The 13,220-nt window shown below is 38.6% G+C and overlaps 1 protein-coding gene across 1 annotated transcript in view; it reads right to left on the bottom strand.

The window, feature by feature from the left end:
* The window catches only part of C2CD3 (C2 domain containing 3 centriole elongation regulator), a 126,909-nt gene that overhangs the window by 71,425 nt on the left and 42,264 nt on the right, over positions 1-13,220 (bottom strand). Inside the window, exons 12-13 of the mRNA XM_070383735.1 lie at positions 9,364-9,482; positions 4,803-4,925 (exon numbers count right to left, since the gene is read on the bottom strand). Of these exons, the coding sequence (XP_070239836.1) occupies positions 4,803-4,925; positions 9,364-9,482 (242 nt within the window). The remainder of the gene's footprint in view (positions 1-4,802; positions 4,926-9,363; positions 9,483-13,220) is intronic.

Here is a 13,220-nt window from a genome sequence, read left to right as displayed (position 1 = left end):
TAGAAAACATAAAAGGAAGAAAGTTAATAGGGATATCTTCTAGAATCGGAATCAGAATTTTGGAGCTAGAAGCAGCATCAGATTGTTAGGATATAAATTAATTCATACTCAAATATCACAATAATAGGTTCACTAATAGACTGCCTTACTTTATCAGGATTAAGAAAAGCAGATAATTCATCAGTAACACAAGATGAGCCTACAACATCATCCTGTGCCAGAAAATACGGGAAGTGCTCAGAAAAGAATGGAGACATACTGTAAGGACAGAATTCAGTTGAAGAGGCTCCCATTGGACAAATAGAGGACAATTTGAGTTTCAAAATGAATAATAATAGTAGTGAGTTATAAGCTTTTTAATAATGTCAGAATCCATGAGTCCATATGACTATCAACAAAAAAGGGAGAAGGGACAACTCTTCTGTATAGAATGCCAATTAATAAATGCACGGGGGGGTGGAGTTAATGAAGTTAGAAAATCATATAAAATCATATCCTTTCAATTATCATAGTAATAAGTCATTCAGATAAACCCCAAATGGAGGACCCTGTACAAACTAACTGGCTTTACTTTTTCTTTAAACATAATTAAGATTTATATAATTTCCACACAATAGTAGGATACAAAGTCTATTCATGTTCCCATAGACTATAAATTAGGAGACACTGGAACATATCCAGGGACATAAAACAAGGTGCAAAAATTTCATGGTCTAAAGGTATTGAAATCAGAGTCTGTTCTCTTATCACTGTGGAATTATATTAGAAATCAATATTAAAAGATATCTGAAAATAATCCACATATTTTCGAGTGTAATGTGACATTTACCAAGAGAGATCTTTGACTTAGGCATCAAAAGTCTCATCAAAGGTAATAAAGTATCTTTATTACTGGGAAAAAACCCCAAAAACTTTTCAGAGAGTGATTGCAGAGAAGAAAGCATTTAGGTGAGAAATTAATAATAAAATGAGATATTATTATTAACAATACTTTAAACAAAAGCCCATGTATTTGGAAATGAAATGTCCACTTTTAAATGCTGGGTGTATCTAACAAGCCATAACAAGGAAAATGAGATGGCCTTACTTTCAAAAACAGTAAAGTACTAAAAGACAAAGAAGGGCAGCACAACTGTTCCAGGCGAAAGGAGATTAGAGAGATACAACATTTAAATGCAACAGATGTTTGGTTCTTGAGTCTGAAATACTAAACCCAAGTAGTATTTCTAACACAGTTTCACTTTATTAATGACTGTTAATGGCCTATCGGAGAAGGCAATGGCACCCCACTTCAGTACTCCTGCCTGGAAAATCCCATGGACGGAGGAGCCTGGAAGGCTTAAGTCCATGGGGTTGCTGAGGGCTGGAGACTGAGCAACTTCACTTTCCCTTTTCACTTTCATGCATTGGAGAAGGAAATGGCAACCCACTTCAGTGTTCTTGCCTGGAGAATCCCAGGGACAGGGGGGCCTGGTGGGCTGCCGTCTATGGGGTCACACAGAGTCAGACACAACTGAAGTGACTTAGCAAAAAATGGCCTATAATCAAAGCCTACCTATTCGCTATGCAAATAAGACTATTATGTAAATTGAGGTTAATTAATTGTTTAAAGGTTCTTCCCTTCTTCGGAATCAGCTACCCTGTTATCTTACATATCATGTAAGACATGCAAGCTCCCTTACATATCATATGAATAAAGGTAATAAGCAAAATTTGATTCATTAAAAATAAATAAATGTAACAGATGATCCTGGACTGGAAAAAAATGCTACAAAGGGAAGTATTGGTACAGTTGGTGAAATCTGAGTATGACCTATAGATAGAATATAGTACTGCTGTTAAACTGATCTTTATTACTGTACAGTATTATGTATGATGCTGCCTTTGTTATTACGAAGCAAAGTGAAGGTCGCTCAGTTGTGTCCAACTCCTTGCAACTCCATGGACTATATATACAGTCCATGGAATTCTCTAGGCCAGAATACCGGGTGGGTAGCCATTCCCTTCTCCAGGGGATCTTCCCAACCCAGGGATCGAACCCAGGTCCCCCGCACTGCGGGAGAATTCTTTACCAGCTGAGCCACCAGGGAAGCCCAAGAATAATAATTTTCCTAATTGTTATTAGGAAAAACAACACAGAATTCAAGGAGAAAGGTTTAATGTCTGTAACATAGTCTCAAATAGTTCAGAAAGAAATTGTGTATGTGTACAGAGACAGAGTGGGGAAGGACACAAAAAGAGAGAGAGAAGAGGTGGATAATTATAAAGCAAATATGAAGAATAATTGCTGAGTTCAGGTAATAAGAGTATATGAGTTCCCTGTACTGTTTTTTGCAATTTTTCTCTAAGTTTGAAGTTATTTTTCAAAGTTTAAAAATGTTAAAAAGTAAAAAAGGATGTGGGATAAATGACAAATGAAAATGGTCACTATTTTATGAGACTGAATTACTAGAGATAATGGGGACTTGTACCTTTTATTTGAAATCCACAGCAAAATTCTTTTGCTCTATTGAATACAGACTGCAATCTATCTAGAACAGTACTTCTCTCAACAAAGCCAGGATAGAAACAATTTCTAGTCCATCAATTCTATTTATTATTCCTTTCTGATTACAAACCTTAGAGTCCAGAATGGACTAGGAAAGCAAAAAAAATAGGACTTTGGTAGGGGAAGAATAATGTGATATTCATTTTTTTCAATGATAAGTGAAACAAGTCTTTAAATGGTATTTATTACTAAGAAGGCCAGAAAGAGGGCAGAGAGGGCTTCTAAGGAGAAGAAGCACGAAAATCAAGAACAAAAGCATAAATGCATAAACCAGCATGAACACCTGGGCAATTCTTTACATAGTTTGACATGGCTATTGGTAGGGAAGCTGCAAGAGAGATAGCTGCAGTGGTCTGGGGTCATACGAGGGGCCCTTTTATCCTTTGGGTGATAAGGAGTCATGGAAATGTTTTAAGCATGGCTGTGATGATTTCAAAAGCCCACCAGGACAAAGCTATATTGAAGCCACACGTTCAAATTCTTCCACCTAATGGGAATGTAAATTGGTGTAGCCACTGTGGAAAACTGTATGAAGGTGTCTCAAAAAACTAAAAATAGAACTATCATATGATCCAGCAATTTCACTCCTGGATACACAGATGAAAGAAACAAAAACACTAATTTGAAAAAATACACCCACCCCAATGATAAAAGCATTATTTACAATTACCAAGATATGGATGAAACCTAAGTATCCAACACAGATGAATGAATAATGAAGATGTTGTATATACAATGGAATACTCCTGCTAAGTTGCTTCAGTCGTGTCCAACTCTGTGCGACCCCATAGACGGCAGCCCACTAGGCTCCCCCGTCCCTGGGATTCTCCAGGCAGGAACACTGGAGTGGGTTGCCATTTCCTTCCCCAATGCACTAAAGTGAAAAGTGAAAGTGAAGTTGCTCAGTCGTGCCTGACTCTTAGCAACAATGGAATACTACTCAATCATAAAAAAGAACAAAAATCTTGCCATTTGCAAAAACATGGGTGGTCTTGGAGGGTATTATGCTATGGCAAATAAGTCAGACAGAGAAAGACAAGTACTGTATCACTTATATGTGGACTCTAAAAATGCAACAAACTTGTGAATATAACAACAAAAAAAACCCAACAAACCCACAGATGCAGAGAACAAATTAGTGGTGGGGAAAGAGATGGGGCAAGAACAAAACAGAGGCAGCAGATTAAGAGGCACAAACTATTATGTACAATGTAAAATAAGCAACAAGGACATATTGTGCAGTTCAGGGAATACAGTCAATATTTTATAGTAACTATAAATGGAATATAACTTTTAAAAAGCATGAATCACTATACTGTACACCCATAACTTATATTGCACATCAACTATACTTCAATTAAAGAAATGATTAGGGTAAGCTCTAAAAAAAAAAATTTCTTCCACCTAAGAAACTGATGCTTCTGAATAAAAGGAAAGAACTCTTGCTCTGATGAATTACATTCGGCATCCAGGCACAAACTCAGTCAGTTCTCTCCTTGTTCACTGCCACTTCTCTAATCCTAACCATCAATCATTTCTTCTCTGGATGCAATCAAGTCACTGTTTTCCCTCCTGTACCCTACAATATTCTCCACAGGGCCATCTTTTAAAATGTAAATCAGGTATTACTTTCATGGTTGTTTCAATGTTCTTCTTGGCTCTTAGGATAAAATTAAGACCTTTACTCTTACTACAAAGCTCTGAACAATATGACTCCTGCCTGTCTAGCCAATCTCCCATTTGGATCATTGTCCTGTGGCAACATTCTGTTCCCTGAAGAAGTCAAGCCCATTCTCACTTTACGGTTTTCGCATTTCTTTTCTCTGGAATGATCTTTCTCGTGCTTTTAACTTGGTGATCTCTTCCTCTCATTCTTCAATTATCACCTAAATGTCACCTCCTTGGAGACATCTCTCCATCTCCAATTTCCTCCCAGGTACTTACAATCATATGTGTGTGCATGCTCAGTTGCTTCAGTTGTGTTTGACTCTTTGCAACCCCATGGATTGTGGCCCCCCAGGCTCCTCTGTGCATGAGATTCTCCAGGCAAGAATACTGGAGTGGGTTGCCATGCCCTCCTCCAGGGTATCACATAGCACACCCTTTAGCTCCTTCACAGAACCTGTATTATCCTATTTTAACATAAGCCGCAAAAGTTAAGATGCTGATCTTCTCGTTCACTGCTACATTCTCAGGCCAGGCCAGTAACACATGCTCCATAAATGCTTGACTACCTGAATGTGTATCCACCTACCTTGATGGGGCCAAGAGGAGTCTGACCATTCTCCTGTTGTACTGGAAGCTGGTCACTGAAAGAAAGCAGCTCAGACTGAATGACAGTTCGTAAAGGAAGTGATGCAGAACCAATGACTTCTGGCTGAGAAAAGAGGGAAAGAAAAAGTTTAGGTTAAATTAAAGAGCCACAGGGACTAAAAATGACAACATATGATGACTTATAAAGGAATCCATGCTTTATGAAGTCAATCAGTTCAGTTCAGTCGCTCAGTCATGTCTGACTCTTTGCAACCCCATGAACCATAGCCCACCAGGCCTCCCTGTCCATCACCAACTCCCAGAGTCCACGCAAACCCATGTCTGTTGAGCCAGTGATGCCATCCAACCATCTCATCCTCTGTTGTCCCCTTCTCTTCCTGCCCTCAATGTTTCCCAGCATCAGGGTCTTTTCAAATGAGTCAGCTCTTTGCATCAGGTGGCCAAAGTATTGGAGTTTCAGCTTCGACATCAATCCTTCCAATGAACATCCAGGACTGATGTCCTTTAGGATGGACTGGTTGGATCTCCTTGTTGTCCCAGGGACTCTCAAAGGTCTTCTCCAACACCACAGTTCAAAAGCATCAATTCTTCAGCGCTCAGCTTTCTTTATAGTCCAACTCTCACATCCATACATGACCACTGGAAAAACCATAGCCTTGACTATGGTAATGTCTGTTTTTAATGTGCTGTCTAGGTTGGTCATAACTTTCCTTTCAAGGAGTAAGCGTCTTTTAATTTCATGGCTGCAATCACCATCTGCAGTGATTTTGGAGCCCAGAAAAATAAAGTAAGCCACTGTTTCCATTGTTTCCCCACCTATTTCCCATGAAGTGATGGGACCAGATGCCATGATCTTAGTTTTCTGAATGTTGAGCTTTAAGCCAACTTTTTCACTCTCCTCTTTCACTTTCATCAAGAGGCTCTTTAGTTCCTCTTCACTTTCTGCCATAAGGGTGGTGTCATCTGCATATCTGAGGTTATTGATATTTCACCTGGCAATTTTGACTCCAGCTTGTGCTTTCTCCAGCCCAGCATTTCTCATGATGTACTCTGCATATAAGTTAAATAAGCAGGGTGACAATATACATACAGCCTTGACGTACTCCTTTTCCTATTTGGAACCAGTCTGTTGTTCCATGTCCAGTTCTAACTGTTGCTTCATGACCTGCATACATGTTTCTCAAGAGGCAGGTCAGTGGTCTGGTATTCCCACGCCTTGAAGAATTTTCCAGTTTATTGTGGTCCACACAGTTAAAGGCTTTGGCATAGTCAATAAAGCAGAAATAGATGTTTTTCTGGAACTCTCTTGCTTTTTCAATGATCCAGTGGATGTTGGCAATTTGATCTCTGGTTCCTCTGCCTTTTCTTAAACCAGCTTGGACATCTGGAAGTTCATGGTTCATGTATTGCTGAAGCCTGGCTTGAAGAATTTTAAGCATTACTAGTGTGTGAAACAAGTGCAATTGTGCGGTAATCTGAGCATTCTTTGGCATTGCCTTTCTTTGGGACTGGAATGAAAACTGACCTTTTCCAGTCCTGTGGCCACTGCTGAGATTTCCAAATTTGCTAGCATATTGAGTGCAGCACTTTCACAGCATCATCTTTCAGGATTTGAAGTAGCTCAGCTGGAATTGCATCACCTCCACTAGCTTTGTTTGTAGTGATGCTTCCTAATGCCCACTTGAGTTCACATTCCAGGATGTCTGGCTCTAGGTGAGTGATCACACCATCATGATTTTCTGGGTCATGAAGATCTTTTTTGTACAGTTCTTCTGTGTATTCTTACCACCCCTTCTTAATATCTTCTGCTTCTGTTAGGTCCCTACCATTTCTGTCCTTTCTTGAGCCCATCTTTGCAGGAAATGTTCCCTTGGTATCTCTAATTTTCTTGAAGAGATCTCTATCTTTCCCATTCTATCGTTTTCCTCTATTTCTTTGCATTGATGGCTGAGGAAGGCTTTTTTATTTCTCCTTGCTATGCTTTGGAACTCTGCATTCAAATGGGTGTATCTTTCCTTTTCTCCTTTGTTTTTCACTTCCCTTCTTTTCACAGCTATTTTTAAACCTCTCCAGACAGCGATTTTGCTTTTTTGCATTTCTTTTTCTTGGGGATGGTCTTGATCCCTGTCTCCTGTAGAATGTCACAAACCTCCGTCCATAGTTCATCAGGCACTCTGTCTATCAGATCTAGTCCCTTAAATCTATTTCTGACTTCCACGTAGAGTCATAAGGGATTTGATTTAGGTCACACCTGAATGGTCTAGTGGTTTTCTCCACTTTCTTCAATTTCAGTCTGAATTTGGCAATAAGGAGTTCATGGTCTGAGCCACAGTCAGCTCCCAGTCTTGGTTTTGCTGACTGTATAGAGCTTCTCCATCTTTGGCTGCAAAGAATATAATCAATCTGATTTCGGTGATGACCATCTGGTGATGTCCATGTGTAGTCTTCTCTTGTGTTGCTGGAAGAGGGTGTTTGTTATGAACAGTGCATTCTCTTGGCAGAACTACATTAGCCTTTGCCCTTCTTCATTCTGTACTCAAAGGCCATATTTGCCTGTTACTCCAGGTGTTTCTTGACTTCCTACTTTTGCATTCCAGTCCCCAATACCTTAATTATTGACTGAAGCAGCTCTTAAGTGGGAGCCCATATTCTGCCATTGTGGTCTCCCTTTCAGGTTTCACCATTTCTCCGTGAAAGATTAGAGAGCGTTTCAGGAGTCAGAAAGAAGTTAGGAGATTTTTTTTTTCTCTTTTTAAGAGTTAGTTCTTACAAAAAATGTTTAACTTCAGTCTTAAAAATAAAAAGTGCAATTAAGATGATACAAATGTTTGCCATTAAAACTAGGAAAACTATAAACTATACCCAACACTGTCAAGGTTGTGGAGAAACAGAGGCTGTCATGTGTCTGAAGTTGGGAATATAAACTGGCAGCATTACTTCTGAAAGCAAATTTAGCAAAAAATATAAAAAGCTCTTAATATTCATATTCTTTGGCCCAGTTATTTCACATCTGGAAATTTATACTGAAGAAATAACAATACTTGGTAATTTTATATGCAATGTATATTTTAAAAGTTACAATGAGAAATGATTAAATGTTCAATAATCAGGAATTATTCATTATACCACATTCCTAGAATGGAATACATAGCTGTTAAATGATTTTTACTAAAATTTGAAATAATATGAACAATTTTTGTTATGTTTATGAGAAATAGGGTATTAAATTATATACATATAGTAAAACCTTCATATATTTATAAAATTATGTGGAAGAATAAATATGTATTTTTGAAAAAATGAATAAAAATCTTTAATACAATGTTAAATTAAAAAAGGATAAAAATTGCATATAAAATTATCCTAATATTGTCCAAGATTTATACATATACTGTATTCATTTGAAAAAGATAAAAATGACATACATAAATATTAACAACAGCTATTTCTGTGATGAAATTATAGGTGATTTGTGTTTAAAAATATTTTTCTATTAAAAACATAGTTTTTTTATAATTAGAAAAAGACATTAACTACTGATTAAATGCAAATATATTGAAAGGCTTATAGAGGCTGTCTTGAGGTTGTTAAATTATGTTTTTCCTTCTCCTCCTGTTTTGCTGTATTTTCCAAAATGAACCTATTTAAATCCCCTGAAAATACAAACAAAAATAAAATAAGATGCATTCCTCATACTATCCATATCAAAGAGGTCAAATATTATAAACTACTCTTTTAATTGAAGGAAGTAAAAACTGCTCATAATTATTGATTTTTGTTGTACCAATTGCAAGTGGATTTTATAAAGCTGCAATTAGCTGATAAAACTGCTACCCACAATATATTATTTTGGATATGGGTTGGATACCTTATATATTCTGTCTGAAAAAAGAAAGTAGAGCCTCAAATTAAGGCTGCTATTCTGTATCAATCCAAATAGTCAACTCTCCATAGCAGGGAACACAGCAAAGAGCTTAAGAACTTAGGATCTATAAAGACTTGGGATAGAGTCCTGGCTTTGTCTTTTATTAGCTTTATCATTAGGGCGACCTTAGACCTGTTATATCACTAAAGATGATGATGAAAGTCGCTCAGTCGTGTCTGACTCATTGCGACCCCATGGACTATATATATATAGTCCATGGAATTCTCCAGGCCAGAATACTGGAGTGGGTAGCCTTTCCCTTCTCCAGGGGATCTTCCCAACCCAGGGATTGAACCCAGGTCTCCCACATTGCAGGCGGATTCTTTACCAGCTGAGCCACAAGGGAAGCCCAAATTGAAGATAACAGGTACCTAACTCACAGACTTGTTTTAATGATTAAATTTGATAGTATCCATGCAGAGTCTTTAGCATAATATCTACCTTATGATAAATACTAAACATAAATTTAAAATTATAATAGACAATAATTCATAAGTATTACTGTTGTTTGAGCCTGGAAAAATTTCTAGTTTAAGATATGAACATAATTTTAAGTATGGTCCAAATCCCTGGTGTGACTAAAATGGTAAGGCAAAAGTCATAATTACTTAAGTACCTTTTTCTGTGCGGTTTTCTTTGTGTAAATTTGGAAAGTAAGATTGGAATTCCACCAGTGTCTGATCATTGGGCCACCAAACTGTACTGGAAACACAGATCTCTGCTGGAATTTCACCACTGTAAGGAGAACCAGACACATAAGCACATGTCATACCATCCAACTAGAGCCATTTCACCAATTCATGCCTTGATACCACCCACCTCTCTTTCAAATCTAACTAAAATCTCTTTTAGGAATCCAATCAGTGTAATTTCACAGAAGTGTTAGGGTTATAGGACTTTGACTCTGTTCCTCCCACCGTGATTAGTCACTTCAAGCAGTCAGCTGAGAAGCTGAGGAGAAGGGAGCCATGGAAGCCCTGGCAGCAGTCTTGGCCCACATTTCAGTGCTATATCGGTAGACCAGTGCTCCTTAACTGAGATGTGGGCTTTGTGACCATGATCTTGCAGTGCTTAATGGAACTGCCAAACATTAGTTATGCTTGTAAAGAACTTAAAAAGCAACTGGGTGAGGATATTGATTCCAAAGTGAAGGGAATGGTCTTTCTCAAAGGAAAGCAGGGTATTTGCTTTGATATCCCTACTGCATCAGTAACAGAAGACAGGAAAAGTGGCATGATTCATGGTGCTGGCAGCTTTCTGTGGCCATGGAGCAACCAGAGCTGGAAGGACCATGGGAAGGATATTACAACTTCTGAGGACAGAGGGAAGGCAATTGAGGCTTCAAGGGAAAGCGTGAGGACAACCGAGGTGTCAGGGAACAGCGGAAAAGAAGTAGAAGCTTCAGAGGACACTGAGCAGGAGGTGGCTACACAAGTAACAGAGTCCAAAACAAAAGCCGGAAGCAGAGTTTTAATAAAGAATTCAGACAGTACTTTGAGGTAGAGGATGTATTTGGCAAAAACAGAACAACGTTCAGCAACATGGAACGGAACATTATTTTTCATATAAAGTTAAAAGCACACTGTATGTCCTTCTGACCACTTTCCCAGTCCCCATCTCTTCAAGAGAGATAACCTTCATTTAAATTATTTCTTATGATTAATGACAGCCATTTATAATTTTATTGCTATTTCTATCTCGGGTATTACTTTGGAAAAGGTATACAGATTCATTACATATTCTAATGTATTATCTACAGATTATAAAGTAAAGTCAAGGAGATATCAGAGAAGGAAATGGCAACCCACTCCAGTACTCTTGCCTGGAAAATCCCATGGATAGAGGAGCCTGGTAGGCTATAGTCCCCGGGTTTGCTAAGAGTTGGACACGACTGAGCAGCTTCACTTTCACGCATTGGAGAAGGAAATGGCAACCCACTCCAGTGTTCTTGCCTGGAGAATCCCTGGGACGGAGAAGCCTGGTGGGCTGCCGTCTATGGGGTCGCACAGAGTCAGACATGACTGACATGACTTAGCTGCAGCAGCAGCAGCAAGGATATATCTGCTGATACTTAAAAATTTTTTTATTGAAGGTAATTGTTTCACAGAATTTTGTTGTTTTCTATCAAATCTCAATGTGAATCAACCATTTTAAGTTGACCTGTCTTTATATTTAGAAATGTCTCTTAATAGTAAACTTCCTCGTGGCTCAGATGGTAAAGAAATCTGCCTGCAATGCAGTAGATCCATGTTCCATCTCTGTATTGGGAATATTCCCTGGAGAAGGAAATGGCAACCCACTCCAGTATTCTTGCCTGTAGAATTCCATGGACAGAGAAGCCTGGCGGGCTAAGTCCATGGGGTCACAAAAACTTGGACACAACTAAGCGACTATCCCTCTAAGACTGAAATAACAAAGACAAAGCGAAAACCCTGGGTACAGTACAGAGAAGATAAGGAGGGCTATGTTGCTCTGCTTTGCTATGAGAAATCATCAGTGTCGAGCATATGAGCACTGGATGTGTAAAGAGACATACCATACACTTCACTGGGTGTAAGGTATGGCTTAGTGTTTTAAAAGACAAGTTGATAGGTAGTATAATGAAAGAAGGGAGATGGCTGGACAGTGAGGGATAAGAAGAGAAGAACTGAATCAAAAGCTATAATAATGAAAATGAGTTTATTTTCTGACTGAAGACTAGGGGACTCCTCTTGTCACACTTGGACAAGTGTGATGTTCGTTTGCAGTGCTGGGCAGAATGGAGTCTGTTTTTTAGACAGAAAGGAAAAGGTTTCTGCTGTAATAGCAAGTGTGAATGGGATAAAATGATGGTAGTATCTGAGTCTGTGCTCCCTGCTATGGGGCTTTAATAGGTTTTAAAAACAGGAATGTGGGGTAGAATCATTTGATATATGAGTAAGTTCTATTATTTACTAATGAACCACTTCAGCCACAATTTATCACCTGTAAAATGATCTTCCAGTTCATTCACTTCTAGACCCTTAAAATGGATCTGAAGAACCCACACAAAAAATGCCCAGATACAGGGAATCCACTATCTCTAATATTCATTCAAACAGCTCACTTGATCTACTGATCTCTATCTTTGCCATCTTAATTCTTGACTCTATTTATTTCTCTTGGTACTCATGGACAGAATCTGGGCCTTGTTATTTGGATCCATCCACAGGAACTGTTAACCAGCAAGCCCACACTCACTGGAGCAGTTTCCCTGTTCTCCCACTAAGGAAAGACAAGTTAAGACAACACCTACACCTCATTGATGTGCTGAGAGGATCAACTGAGGTAACAGATAAAAGAGCACTTTAAAACTTTAAAACACTATAAAATCTCTTTTACAAAAAGAACTCTATATCAACCTGGTGCTACTTGGATTTCTCCTTACTACTTAAGTATGTCTTGGCACTGTTATTTTATTTCTTATATAATTCTGTTTCTTAAGCTCATTATTATTTTAAACTAAAAGTGAGTTAAGGCAATAAGGGAAGAAGAAATTCATGTAAACAAATTGCTAGCAAAATCCCTAAAAGACTTTTTTTTTTTTTTAAAGAGCTGAAGGAGATACTGAAAATATCTTGTCCACTGCATGTCATTATTGAGAGGGGCCCACAGATGGAAAGGCCATTGTGTCCAGGGTCACAGAATTAAGTGTCTGGTATAACCAGAGCTAGAACTCTTCCAATACTTGATTTGATGCTTATTCCATATGTCCCATATTATCCTTCTCAGAATGATAAAAGGAAAATTCAGTCTCTGTGGCCAACAATAATAATGCATGAGAAGCAATACAGATTAAGTGCACACAATTTGGAATCAAAAAAGTTCTAGGTGCAAATTCTAGTTCAACCATAAATCAGTTATATTATCTTAGCCAAGTTATTTAATTGATTTATGTCTTAGCTTCCTTTTTCCTCATCTATGTTTATGTGTTTTAAAGGATCACATGATTAATGTATGTAAAACACTGATACTATAGTGCCCCCCAAATGTGAACTACTATTCAGTTCAATTCAGTCGCTCAGTCGTGTCTGACTCTTTGCGACCCCATGAATCACAGCAGCACGCCAGGCCTCCCTGTCCATCACCAACTCCCAGAGTTCACTCAAACTCATGTCCATTGAGTTGGTGATGTCATCCAGCCATCTCATCCTCTGTCATCCCCTTCTCCTCCTGCCCCCAACCCCTCCCAGCATCAGGGTCTTTTCCAGTGAGTCAACTCTTCACATGAGGTGGCCAAAGTACTGGAGTTTTGCTTCAGCATCAGTCCTTCCAATGAACACCCAGGACATAGGATGGACTGGTTGGATCTCCTTGCAGTCCAAGGGACTCTCAAGAGTCTTCTCCAACACCACAGTTCAAAAGCATCAATTCTTCGGCGCTCAGCCTTCTTCACAGTCCAACTCTCACATCCATACATGACCACTGGAAAAACCATAGCCTTAACTAGTGGAC

This window comes from Bos mutus, chromosome 15, assembly GCF_027580195.1.
Source record: "Bos mutus isolate GX-2022 chromosome 15, NWIPB_WYAK_1.1, whole genome shotgun sequence".
NCBI classification, from domain to species: domain Eukaryota; kingdom Metazoa; phylum Chordata; class Mammalia; order Artiodactyla; family Bovidae; genus Bos; species Bos mutus.
This window is presented reverse-complemented; position numbering and strand designations above follow the sequence as displayed.